Raw genomic sequence first — 13,546 nt, 5'->3', positions numbered from 1 at the left:
TCTCAATACCCATGGAAATGCTAGGAGTGAAGCATTATTTTGATATTTTCATCCAGGACTATGGCTCTAAGACATTTTTTTAAAAGTTAATTTGTATTTACTTGAGGCAGCACAAGAAAGGGAGGGCGGGAGAACCCTTCTTTGATCCACTGGCTCATCTCCAAATACCCACATCAGCTAGGGTTCAGGCAGGTTGCAGCCAGGGGCCAAGAACTCACTCTAGGTCTCCCACGTGGTGACTAAAACTCCTGACCCGTCCTCTGCTGCAGAAGGCAGGCTGGGAAGCATGGGTGGGCCTCTGCCATGGGTCGTGGACATTCCAAGCAGGGGCTCATCTCACTCCTCACCTACTACTTTAGATAGGTGGTTTCCAGTCCACTTCATTCAACCAACATTTTTTTTAATTTATTTTTATTGGAAAGTAAGATATACAGGGAGAAGAAAAAACAGAAAGATCTTCCATCTGCTGATTCACTCCCCAAGTGGCCGCCATGACCAGAGCCAAGCCAATCCAAAGCCAAGAGCCAGGAGCTTCTTCCGGGTCTCCCACGTGGGTGCAGGGTCCGAAGGCTTTGGGTTGTCCTCGACTGCTTTCCCAGGCCACAAGCAGGGAGCTGGATGGGAAGTGAGGCTGCTGGAACACTAACTGGCGTCCATATGGGATGGCAGTGTGTGCAAGGCGAGGACTCTAGCCAGTAGGCTACCATGCCAAGCCCATCAACCAACATTTTAATAATTTATGAAAGATACTGTACACAATTGTATTAGGTAAGACAATCCCTGTTAGCAACACCTCAGATGCAAATGATACATACAGAGGTACTGCAATATGGCTCATAACTGTTTACAGAAGTGTAAGACTTCACTGGAACGGAAAAGCTACCTTGGTTGGGAAGGTCAGAAAGAGCTAGAAAAGAACTTTAAGAACCATTTGAAGCCCAGGAAAATAGGCTGTTTATGGAAGGCATAGCAGAGCTCACCCATGAAAACCTACAGCAGCTGGCCAACATGTGGCCAAACAGGTTGATCCACAGCCTACAGTATAGGCATCCCATATGGATGCCAGTATAGGAGTCGACTGCCCAACTTCTAACCCAGCTCCCTGTTAATACCTCTGGGCACCTGTGTAGGAACTCAAGTTCCTCGCTCCTGACTCCCACTGGCCCAGCTCCAGTTGTGGCCATTTGGGGGATGACGCAGCGGATGGATCTGTCTGGCTTTCTCTGTAACTACTTCCTTTTTTTTTTTTTTTTTTTTTGTAACTACTTTTCAAATAAAAAATTTTTTAAATATTTATTCCTTTTTTCTTGGAAAGAGATTTACAGAGAGGAGAGACAGAAAGACGTTCCATCTGTTTGTTCACTCCCCAAGTGGCCACAACTGCCAGAGCTGAGTTGATCATAAACCCAAAAGTCAGTAACTTCTTCTTCAGGCCCCCCACGTGGGTGCAGGGTCCTTGGGCTTTGGGCCGCCCTGTACTACTTTCCCAGGCCACAAGCAGGGAGCTGGAAGGGAAGTGGGACAGCCGGGATATGAACCGGCACTTACATGGGATCTCGGTGCATGCACGAAGCTATCATGCCATGCCCTCAAATAAAAAGTTTTTAATGAAATAAATGAAAATGGATGTACTTCAGAGGCATTTACTCTTTTATAAAGCTAACATGGCCATCAATGGGTTCTAACACTCCAGTTTCTTGTTTGCATAACCAAGGACAGATTTCAGCACTCGGGAGTAAAGGGACGGAGAAAAGGCCCAGTCTAAGCACGGCCAGTCAGCCAGCAGTTCGCTCTCTAGGTCTCCAAGCTGAGTCAGGGACTCAAAGAAACCTCTCCTCTCCCGTGACGACTCGCGGCAACGCCAAGCATCAGGGCTCGGCCGCGGAGACGCCAGGTGTCACACCACGACCCTCGCTCCTCTCCCCCTGGAGCAACTAGGATGACAGGGCGCCACAAAAACGCCCTCGGCTTGAACCCGTTCTCCTTTAGGTCACCAGACCCAACAGGCTGCATCTGTTTCCCTCCCACTCAAAGCTGCCCGAGTAAAATTAGAGGTGAACGGAGCCTGACACACGACCCCGCAGGAGTGCGCTTCGCCCTCAGCTCCCCTCGCCCCCTTCCCGGAACGCTCCTGTCAGACACCCTGAGCGGAGGCCACGCCTACTTCCGCAACGCCGAACATTGCCCCGCCCCACGACGCAGGAAACGCTCGGCCTCAGCCAATGGCCTGCGTCCCAGGAAACGTTACCTCTGACCTCAGGGGGCTAATCAGAGACGGTGGGAAGAACTCCTCGCGAGAGATTGAGTTTGAAGCTGTCTCCGCCATCTTGGAGATGGGAGAGGGGCGATGGCTGTGGCCCTTCTGCTAATGCAAACAACCCAACAGACGCGTTAGTCACACGCCCCCCCGAGTGGAACTGCCTTCACTGAAACGATTTACCAAAGCTACGGAAGAAGAGGGCCTTAAAACCGACAGCAGAGACACGGCGAACAGCTTCGCCCGCCTTCAGGGGCGGCCGAAGCGACAGGCCGGAGACCGGAAGGATGGTGCAGTCCTGTTCCGCTTACGGCTGCAAGAACCGGTATGACAAGGATAAGCCCGTGTCTTTCCACAAGTAAGTCCCTGGCGCGCGTCGCGGGGCCGGTCTCCGCCGGGCTGAGGGGGTGCGGGGCGGAGTCGGCGCGCGGCGGCGCCTGAGCGAACGGGAGGGCGGGGGCGGGAGCCGGGGCTGGGCTTAGGGCCGGGGCCGGGGCCGGGGCCGGAGTCGGAGTCGGAGCCGGGGCTGGGCTTAGGGCCGGGGCCGGAGTCGGGGCCGGGAGCCGGGGCTGGGCTTAGGGTATGGGGTCGGGTACCGGGGCAGGGAGCCGGGAGTGGGTTTAGGGTCGGGTCCAACCCGGGCACCGGAGTCGAGAGCCAGGGGCGGGCTTAGGGTCGGAGGTCGGGCACAGGGCCGGGAGTCGGGGTTGGGTTTTGGGCCGGGGCCCAGGAGCCGGGGCTGGGCTTAGGGTCGGGGGTCGGGCACAGGGCCGGGAGTCGGGGTTGGGTTTTGGGCCGGGGCCCAGGAGCCGGGGCTGGGCTTAGGGTCGGGGGTCGGGCACAGGGCCGGGAGTCGGGGTGGGCTTAGGGTCGGGGCCTGGGCGGCGGCCGCCTCAGGCTGCGTCCCGGGCTGGGTGTGAGGGCCCCGCCGCCGCTGCTCCTCACGCGCCGGGCGCCCTCTTCTCCGGCTTGGGGTTGGCGCGTTCCGGAGCCGCGGCTGAGGGAGAAACAAAGGCCTCCGAGGGGGACGGGTGGCGATTGTGCGGGCCAGGGTTTCAGACTGCAGCCTTAAGGGACCCCAAATTTTTAACAGAAAAAGCTTGTGGCAGGCCCCGGCTTGCAGCACCTGGGGCTGTGTTTTTAATCCGGCAGGCTCGGTAGCCGCACTGCTACCCAGAGCAGACAACCGAAAGAAGCACCAATTTGTCTACAAGTTTCTTTCCTTTGTGGTGGGTTTTCTTTGCAGGAATTCCCGAGTGTGAGTGGATACTAGCTGAAGAATCAGATGCAGTAGAAAAATAATTACCAAATTAAAATGTGTGTGTGTGGTGGGGCTGTTTATTATTTTATAAAGGATTGATTATAAGAGGCAGATGACAGAGAGGAAGAACTGTTGCGTGGGCTGGTTCACGTCCCAAACGCTGCAGAAGGCTCCAGCCAGGGATTCCTGGTGTGTCTGCTGAGTTGACCCAAACCCTCTGCCAGGCTGCATAGCAGAGAGCCGGATTTGCATGGAGCACCTGCACTGGAAGCAAGGCTGCATTCGGGAGTTGAGATGCTCATACGTTTCTGCTTCCTTCTGAAAGGGTTTCCAAGGTTTTCACCTCCTGAAATGGGAAATGGTTGAGGAGCTAGATTGACTTTACTCTGAAATGTCTAATCAGAGTGCTGTGTCGAAACATCACATGCTACCTCAGAAATATATAGAATTTTCGTGTGTCGGGTAATTTTTTTAAGTGGGAGTTAGGGCTGTGTTTCCAGTACGTTTGCTATAATGTGAGATGAGCTCTGCAGCTCCTGGTCTGCCAGGATATCTGCAAAGCAGAGTACTTTCAGAGGGTGGGTCAGCAAATGCTGACAGCGCCTCCGACTTGGGTTCCCCAGACCCTGCCCCTTCTTCCCAACCCCTTCATTTCTATGTAAAACCACGACACCTGCTAGTGAAGGGTGACATTTACACACCGCGGACACTGATGCTGCCGGGTATTGCTTGAGTTGCTGCTGGAGGCCAAAGGAGGGCTAACCTGCTCTAGAAGAGCAAAGCCTCACACAGCCAAGACGGGAGACCTGGGTGCTGAGTGTTGCACACTGTGGCCGCAGTAGTTTCTACTTAAGGGGCTATTTCTGATGAGTTTTTCCACGATTACCTCTTCTGCCAGCTTCTGAGCAGTGAGAAGTGGAGAAAGTGAGTGCTGTGTGAAGGAACGGTTGGTTAGGTGTCCATAACAGTAGCGTCAGGCTCTCATCCCTTACAGAGGAATATAGATTTGAAACAAACTTCTTGGGCTTTTTCCTAATTTCCCCCTGGTTTTCCAAATCTTTGACCTTGGAAAAGTATGATTAGCGATAAATTTAAACCCTTAACTACTTCCCTTTACCTTGGCCTAATGAATGTATCCCAGTTGATTCAGAGAGAAAAGATTTCCATAATATTTTTTGCCTATGGTTTGATTCATTCAGATGAACTCTGAGAGCACCAGAAAATAAATGGATAAAACTATGAATATGAACTGATTCTATAGTATATATTTAATTTGGATCTTTTAATGTCCTCAGTACGAAAGGTTGAACATTAAATAAGTGAGATAAAAGGATATCTTTGGTGTTGAGGTTTTGTTTGTTTTTTAATGAGGTCAGAGAACTGAGCGATGTCTTTTTCTCAGGTTTCCACTGACTCGACCCAGCCTTTGTAAAAAATGGGAAGCGGCTGTCAGGAGAAAAAACTTTAAGCCCACCAAGTACAGCAGTATTTGTTCGGAGCACTTTACCCCAGACTGCTTTAAGAGGGAGTGCAACAACAAGCTCCTCAAGGAGAATGCCGTGCCCACGATATTTCTCTGTACTGAACCACATGACAAGGTAATCTTGTCTTAAAATACTGGGTTTTCTGTGAATATTATATTAATGTGTTCATTATAATAGTTTAGAAAACGTATGTGCTTGGATCCTATCACTAATAAATAGGCACTGTTCAATGTGATAAACTGCAGAAAAAAGTTGTTTGAGAGGCAAAAAGACCATGTGTGTAGTTATGTGTGCTTGATGTCTGTGGCGGGATTAAGGCTGAAGCCAAGAGCTGTGAGACAGTCCCGTGAGCGTCAGAAACTTAGCCAGCTGAGCCATCACCGCTGCTTCCCGGAGTCCACTGGAGCAGGAACAAGGGCTCAGGAGCCAAGCTACATGGGCACCTTAACCACAGGCCGAACACCCACCCCATCACTTACTTCAAAAACAAAAACAAAGCCCTAATGCTGTGTATTAAAATTTGTTAAAAATTTGTAATTTATTTACTAAAAAATAATCCCACATAAGAAACTATATAATTTTTTAGCTTGTATCTCTGTGTGCCCCTATGTGAATGTTGATGAGTGTTGAATTGTCTATTTTAAAGGTATATTTTACTTTTATTAGAAGGTCAGATATACAGGGAGGAAGATCTTCTGTCCATTGATTATAACTTCCCAAGTGGCTGCAACAGCCGGAGCTGAGCCTATCTGAAGCCAGGAGCTCTCTGGGTCTCCCATGCAGGTGCAGGACCCCAAGGCTTTGGGCCATCCCTGACTACTTTTCCAGGCCACAAGCAGGGAGCTGGGTGGGAAGTGGGGTAGCTGGGATTAGAACTGGCACCCATATGGGATCCCAGCACGTGCAAGGCGAGGACTTTAGCCTCTAGGCTACTGCACTGGGCCCTGAATTTTCTATTAATGACAGTTTTCAAAGTTTTTTTTTAATCTTCGTTTTGAGTGTTTAGTAGTATTTAGATCTCAGTAATCATTTTATCCCATTTCTGCTTCACGTAGTAAAGTTTAATTAAGCTATTACCATTTTGGAATTCTTTTAGATGTATTTAATTTTATTGGAAAGTCAAATTTACAGAGAGAAAGATCTCCATTTGCTGGCTCACTCCCCAAGTAACCACAATGACTGGAGCTGATCTGATCTGAAGTGCTGTACTGCTTTCCCAGTGCACAGGCAGGGAGCTGGAAGGGAAGTGGAGCATCCAGGATTTGAACTGGCAGCGATATGGGATCCTGGTGCATCCACATGCAAGGCGAGGACTTTAGACAGTAGGCTACCACTCCAGGTCTTGGAATGTGTCTGTTCTGTAGAATTACAAAAACATGTCCTTTTGAAAAAAGATTGATTTATTTTTATTGCAAAGTCAGATATAAAGGGAGAAGGAGAGACACAGAGGAAGGAAGATCTTCTGTCCATTGATTCAGTCCCCAAGCGGCCAAAATGCCTGAGATGAGCTGATCTGAAGCCAGGAGCCAAGAGTTTTTTCCAGGTCTCCCATGCAGGTGCAGAGTGCCAAGGCTTTGGGCCGTCCTCCACTGCTCTCCCAGGCCACAAGCAGGGAGCTGGATGGGAAGTGGAGCTGCCGGGATTAGAACCGGTGCCCATATGGGATCCTGTTACGTGCAAGGCGAGGACTTTAGCCCCTGCTCTCGCACTGGGCCCTTAAAATATATATTTCTTAAATTCACAGAATAATTACTTTACACTGCTTGTTACTAACTTCAGACATGCCTTCTTTGTTGTTCTAGAAGGAAGATCTGCTGGAGTCGCAAGAGCAGCTGCCCCCACCTCCTTTAACACCTCCCATTTCCCAGGTGGATGCTGCCATTGGGCTGCTGATGCCTCCTCTGCAGACCCCCGACAATCTCTCGGTTTTCTGTGACCACAACTACACTGTGGAGGATACCATGCACCAGAGGAAGAGGATTCAGCAGCTCGAACAGCAAGTTGAAAAACTCAGAAAGAAGCTCAAGACGGCACAACAGCGATGCAGAAGACAGGAACGGCAGCTCGAGAAACTAAAGGAGGTCGTACACTTCCAAAAAGAGAAAGATGACGTATCAGAAAGAGGTTACGTGATCCTGCCAAATGACTTCTTTGAGATAGTGGAAGTACCAGCATAGAAAGAAGTGTGTGTTAAGTTTTTGATGGGGCAATACCACATATCCTGTTTTAACCTGTAAAGGAGTTTTGTTTTAAAAAATAACACTTGATTATTTGTATAAAAGCAATTCAGAATATTTTTTTAAAAAAATAAATTAGATATATACTGTAAAATAGTAAAAATTTTTGTTTGTAATGTCAGGGTTTTTACATTTTAGCAAAATACCTTTAAAGTTATAAACTAGCCTCAGACTGCCAGTGCAAGTTGGTTTCAGAATTGGAGAATTTTGTTCTTTGAGTATTTATAGAAATAATGTAAAAATAAGAAAACAATGAGAATAGTACAGTAAGATTTAAGTTTAAAATTTGAAATTAATGCTGTTTATTGAGAAATTTTAGTTGTATTTAATCAAAGATGGATCAGATCATGGGCCCTAACATCATAAGATACATATGTATGTATGTACGCTCACATGTTCTTGTTTATGAACTCAGAAAGTTCATCTATTGTTCCGAATCACTTGGCAAGTCAGTGCTTGAAAAGATTTGAGTGTCTTGAGAGCTCAGTAGAGCAACTTTTTAAATATAAGAACAGATTTTTTAAAAAGTAGGCCCCTCTCCTTTCTCCACTGTTAAGCATCTTAAACTAGAATCGTGTCATCAGTGAAAGAAACATCCTGAAGTAAGCAAAGTACAGCATTATTATGAGTGAGGTAGTAAAAGTTAGGTCTGATCCATGATGCTGGTTTCTCTAATGAAGGGACACCCAGTTCCCCAGCTATAGTTGTATCTCCATCTAAATCTGTGTAACAGAGTTTGGTTTGTGTTATCCTATATTCATTTTGCAATTAACCAGTTGATTTTGGTTAAAACTTTCATAAAAAAAAATCATCTGAACACAAGTTAGAATTGTATCCCACTTATTTAAATGAGTGATTTATATTCAAAAGCAGCCTAATGTATGGTGTTTATTTGCTGAATGTTGAAACTTAAACACTGAGGTTTCTGTTCAAACTGTGAGTTTTATTTTGACTTTGTGAGAAATTTTACATATATTTGAGATGAAAATACGTTCTGAGTAAGCAAATGTTGCTACTACGGATGACCTATATAGATACAGAATAACCATTCCAGCTCTAATGATCACTTTAATAAATGCACTGAGATCAATGCAGAGTAACAGGCCTTCCAAGACAGCATTAAAATGTGGGATGCGATGTGGCTTTTTAGATCTCGTTTTCATTGTCATTCACTGCCATGCTGCTGTGGATAGTACTTGATTCCTGATATTTTATGAACCAGTGTCTCAAAATAGAAATAATGATTAGGATATCATACAGAGTAACCCAGTCTGGTAGTATTATTTAGAACTAACTCAGATGAATGCATGTTTACTGGTTCTTCATGAAATTTGTATCTGTTCATCTCTGTAGCAATTCGTGGAAGATATATAGGTAAATATTCTGCCAAGGATATGTCTTCAACCTGCATTCTTTCTGCATGAAAGATTGTGGGGTGTGTGTGTTTGTGTCTGTCCCCAGAATTGAGAATCCAGAGTGGGGTATAAGTGTTAATCCTAATTAGAAACTACTTTGTTTTCACAGCAGACATATCCCCACTTGGAGAGAACTGAGCAAGGAGCATGCCCACTGGTTGGTTTCACTTAAATTTAACTGAAATTTTGAAGTGCATTTGCTTATTTGTGATTTGAGATGTTAACATTTGTTGAGTTTTAAAAATTCATTTTATGTGTTTTGTTGTTTGTAACACTGCCAAGAGAAGTAGAACGTTGAGGCGAAAATAGGTTCTGTTCAACCATGGTGAAATTCAGTTTGAAACAAGCAGGGACAAAGTTTTTTTCAATGTGGAATAAATGGTCTTCTGTAGTCTTCTATGTTGAAATGTAGTCATTGACATGCAAGAAAAGAGCCGGAGAACAAATGCAGTGATTTATAAAAAAGCAATCATAACTACTTGGAGTTTGCTTCAAGTCATGCTCTCTTATAATTCCAGGCCTTGATGACTTTTCCTCTTCTTGGATATGGCTTATTCCTACTGAGAATTTTTTTTTTTTTTTGAGTGACAAATATTTTTAGAGAATTTCCTTCCTTTTCTAAATCCATAGTATTTTACGTGTTGTTGAGGTTAGCAAATTTCAATCTTAAAAATGTGAATAAACTTCATGATTTAACTTTTCGATGAGGTAAACTGTAAAATACCACCAGTAACTTTTATTTTAAACTTTTATTTACTTTTTATTGGAAAGATTTACAGAGAGTGAAAGATACAGAAAGAAAGATCTCCCATCCGCTGGTTTGCTCCCCAAATAGTCGCAATGGCTGAGAGCTGAGCCCATCTGAAGCCAGGAGCTTCCTCCAGGTCTCCCACACGAGTTCAGGGTCCCAAGGCTTGAGTCGCGCTTGGCTGCTTTCCCAGGCCACAAGCAGGGAGCTGGATGGGAAACAAGAGCTCCCAGGATTAGAACTGGTGCCTACATGAGATCCAGGTGCGTGCAAGATGAGACCATTAGCTGCTAGGTGACTGCACTGGACCTTACCACCACTAGATTAAGTGGAAACTGCTTCTGCAATGACAGCATGAGAATTTCTGCTAATTCCTTCACTTGTGGAAAGAATTTTAAAACAACATTTAGTCTCTTAAGTTTCATAAGGGTCTACAAGAAGAGAAGAAATATTATAAGATTTATTTATTATTGGAAAGGCAGATTTACAGAGAAAAGGAGAGACAGAAAGATCTTCCATGTGCTGGCTTACTCTCCAAGTGGCCACAACAGCCAGAGCTGAGCCCATCAGAAGCCAGGAGCTGCTTCTGGGTCTCCCATGTGGGTGCAGGGTCCCAAGGCTTTGGGCCATACTCTGTTGCTTTCCCAGGCTACAAGCAGGGAACTGGAAGGAAAGTGGAGCAACCAGGAGATGAACCAGCGCATATGAGATCCTGGCGCATGCAAGGCGAGGACTTAAACCTGTAGGTCACTGCACCGGGCCCGGCTGTTCCACTTCTGATCCGGCTCCCTGCTAATGCACGTGGGAAAGCAGTGGAGGACGGCTCTAGTCCTTGGACCCTTGCACTCATGTAGGAGACCCCGATGGAGCTCCAGGCTGCAGCCTAGCCCTGTGTTGGCCACTTCAGTAATTTGGGGAATGAACCAGTGAATGTAAGATACCTCACCCCTGCCCCGTCCCCACCGGCCTTCTACCCCCTCTGTAATTCCATCTTAATCTGTAAAAAGCATTGCAGGGAAATCTAAGCATAATAACCTTGACTTTGTGGCATGCATTACATAATTCTTTGCTTTACTGTCTTCCCTCCACCTCATCCCATTGCAGCTTCATGCTACAAAAACTATTCTGAGGGGTATGACTTGCCTACCTGCCCCACATATCCTTGGTTGGGCCCTCTGCGTTACATACAGGTGGCAGTTCTACATTCTCGCAAGCCAAGTCAGGAAGACCACGGACTGACTCCCCAACTGAACTGTGCACCTCAAGCAGGCCACTGCCCTCACCTGAGAGATCAGAGTAGTGATCCTGGTTTTTCCTAGACGAGATGGGGGTTATTGAAACAGCTTTGATGTTCTCCCTAAAGGAGCTGATTTCATGCAGAATAGTGTGGAATCAGAAAAAAAGCCTCAAAAATCACCCTGCAAAAGGGTGTGTGACCAAATTTAATTGGATCCAACTGGGGCAATTTATGTGCCAGTATTAACAGCTGGTAGGTGTTGTGTTCCAGCAGACGGTGATGGGCAATGCACAAGGTTTACCTAGAGCAGGCAGCATCCAGGAGGCAGCCTCTGAGGGAGGACCTGCCAGGGCAGCTGGTAAGTGCAGGCTTTTTGTCACACAGGAGGTGCTAACAAGGGCGTGTTGTCTTTGGTTGCCCAGTTTAAGGGATTAAAACTAACCAGTTGGTCAAAAAAGATAATGGAAATGCACACTTTTGGTTGGGCTATGTGGTTAGAAGTTAATAGCCACTCAGGGAGCCAGGGATATAAATTATCCAATCAGCAAATAATGGGTCTTATTGCTGAGATCAGGGCCAGGGAGGCATCATGTGGCTATCTTTAGTAAACGGGGTTTTATGCTGGCGCTGTGTGCTGCTAGAGGGCCCCCCAGGAGAAAGCAGTTTAGAGAGGCCTTGTCCATTTTTTTAACATTCTCAAGGGGCCTTGCTTGTAAACCCATCTGACTCCTCATACATTATTAGCATTGTCAAAAAAAAACCCAAAACAAAACAAAGCAAAACAGCTGTTGGCCGGCAAGAGGAGCCCAAGAGCTGAGTGTTAACACTGTGAGTACAGACATTTGGTTCATTTTCAAAGCAAGGTGTTTAAGCTGTGAGTAGAAAATTGCCTGCAACTAGTAAGCATCACAGCTTGCCAAGTCCACACATGCACCTGGAAAGTTCTGAGGCAAACAGGGTGTTGAGTAAATAGAACTTTCGAGTGCTTACGTTAGCAAAACTAAAGCTAATGGAGGTCACAAGACTTAGGCAACATCTGGGAAGACTGTAACCCTGTAGTGCTCAGCCAGAAAAGCCAGGGGAATGATCTGCTTGTTGGTAACTACACCAGGTGTGCCTGCCTGCAGGACACTGTTAATAAAGTCTCACTTTCACAGTCTGAGTTCACACCCATCCTTTTGAGTGGACAGGTTAGGATAATTCTCACTGTAGCAACAAAGGGCAAGACATTGTCATAACTGTCAGGGACAGCTGGTCTAAAACTACTGTCATCCCAGTGGATGTACCCTCCAAGGAGGTAAGGACATCACTGGATTAGCCAAGCCAAGTGACAAGCCCCAGGGCTGGGTGGTGAATGGCTTCAGCATCTAGAATTCTTGCACTGTCAAGTCTGAAAGGCTCCATTTTTAACGAAAAGGAGGAGCAGGAAAATGTAACACACATGGGAGGAAAAAAGGAACAAGGCTGAGCCTAGAATTTATCAGGTCCCTGTATCTTTTCCTCAAACTACAGTTACTCTGTAAAGCTTAACTCAAGAACAAAGCCAAGACTGAGGCCCTGAATCCTGAAGATTAGAATTGTCCCTGTAGTTAACATGGTTAACATTGCCATGTTGACCTGAGAACACATGACAGGTGAAGGTGTGGTACAATGCATATTGCTTCCTATGTATAAAGTAGCTTAGCTTTCACAGGATTTTATGTGGGGGGTGGAAGAGGGGAAACAAGAAAATGACTTAAAATGTCTTAAGTAACGTAAGTATAATTAATAAATTCATTTTCATCTTAAAAATATTTACTTATTTTTTTTTAAGATTTATTCACTTTATTACAGTCAGATATACAGAGAGGAGGAGAGACAGAGGAAGATCCTCCGTCCGATGTTTCACTCCCCAAGTGAGCCGCAACGGGCCGGTACGTGCCGATCCGATGCCGGGAACCAGGAACCTCCTCCAGCTCACCCACGCGGGTGCAGGGTCCCAAGGCTTTGGGCCGTCCTCGACTGCTTTCCCAGGCCACAAGCAGGGAGCTGGATGGGAAGTGGAGCTGCCGGGATTAGAACCAGCGCCCATATGGGATCCCGGGGCGTTCAAGGCGAGAACTTTAGCCGCTAGGCCACGCCGCTGGGCCCAAAATATTTACTTATTTTTTTAAAGATTTTTTTTTTTTTTTTTAATTTGAAAGGCAGAGTTACAGAGGAAGAAGAGAGAGGGAGGATTCTTCCATCTTCTGGTTTACTCTTGACATGACCTCAGTGCTGGGGCTCGGCCACACTGCACCCAGGTTCCCACGGCCTCATCAGGGTCTTCCACATGGATGGCAGAAATCCGAAGACTTGGGCTACCTCCACTGCTTTCCCAGGCACACGAGCAGGGAACTGGATCCCAAGTGGAGCAGCCAGGACTTGGACTGGTGCCGATATGGGATGCTGGTACTGCAGGCAATGGTTCAACCTGTGCCATGGTGCTAGCTCCAAACTGGGTTAAAAAAAATTTTTTTAAAGATTTATTTATTTTTATTGGAAAAGGCAGATCAGATTTATGGAGAGAAAAAGAAACAGAAAGCTCTTCTGTCTGCTGGTTCACTTCCGTAATGGCTGCAATGGCTAGACCTGAGCTGAAGTGAGGGGCCTGGGACTTCTGGGTCTCTCATGCAGGTACATGGTTGCAAGGCTTTGGGCTGTCTTCTACTGCTTTCCCAGGTCACAGGCAGGCAGCTGGATGGGAAGTTGAGTAGCTGGGACACGACCAGCGCCCATATCTGCACATGCAAGTCGAGATTTAGCCACTGAGCCATTGTGCTAGGATCTCCCCTCTCCTATTACTGAACTTAAAAGATGCCGGAGTCCAGCTCCAGCCGAGGTTCGGAACTCGGGAAGGGTGCGTGGATGAGGCGTGAAGAGAGAAAG

The 13,546-nt window shown here is 46.6% G+C and overlaps 1 protein-coding gene across 1 annotated transcript; it reads left to right on the top strand.

Annotated features, from left to right (window-relative positions):
• Positions 1-2,323: 2,323 nt before the first annotated feature.
• On the top strand, positions 2,324-9,045 carry THAP1 (THAP domain containing 1). The gene is made up of 3 exons (XM_004592714.3): positions 2,324-2,615; positions 4,921-5,116; positions 6,805-9,045. Exons 1-3 carry the CDS (start codon positions 2,545-2,547, stop codon positions 7,177-7,179), a joined length of 642 nt encoding a protein of 213 aa, XP_004592771.1. The 5' UTR covers positions 2,324-2,544; the 3' UTR covers positions 7,180-9,045.
• The last annotated feature ends 4,501 nt before the right edge of the window (positions 9,046-13,546 follow it).

The sequence above is a fragment of the Ochotona princeps genome, chromosome 11, assembly GCF_030435755.1.
Source record: "Ochotona princeps isolate mOchPri1 chromosome 11, mOchPri1.hap1, whole genome shotgun sequence".
Lineage (NCBI taxonomy): Eukaryota > Metazoa > Chordata > Mammalia > Lagomorpha > Ochotonidae > Ochotona > Ochotona princeps.
The sequence above is the reverse complement of the archived record's forward strand: the minus strand, read 5'-3'. Positions and strand labels throughout refer to the sequence as shown.

Excerpts from the sequence above, each read along its gene's own strand:
- THAP1 (XM_004592714.3), top strand. The coding sequence starts at position 2,545 with ATGGTGCAGTCCTGTTCCGCTTACGGCTGCAAGAACCGGTATGACAAG. Across the intron at positions 2,616-4,920 it reads AAGCCCGTGTCTTTCCACAA|GTTTCCACTGACTCGACCCA; the intron begins GTAAGTCCCTGG and ends TCTTTTTCTCAG. Across the intron at positions 5,117-6,804 it reads GTACTGAACCACATGACAAG|AAGGAAGATCTGCTGGAGTC; the intron begins GTAATCTTGTCT and ends TTGTTGTTCTAG.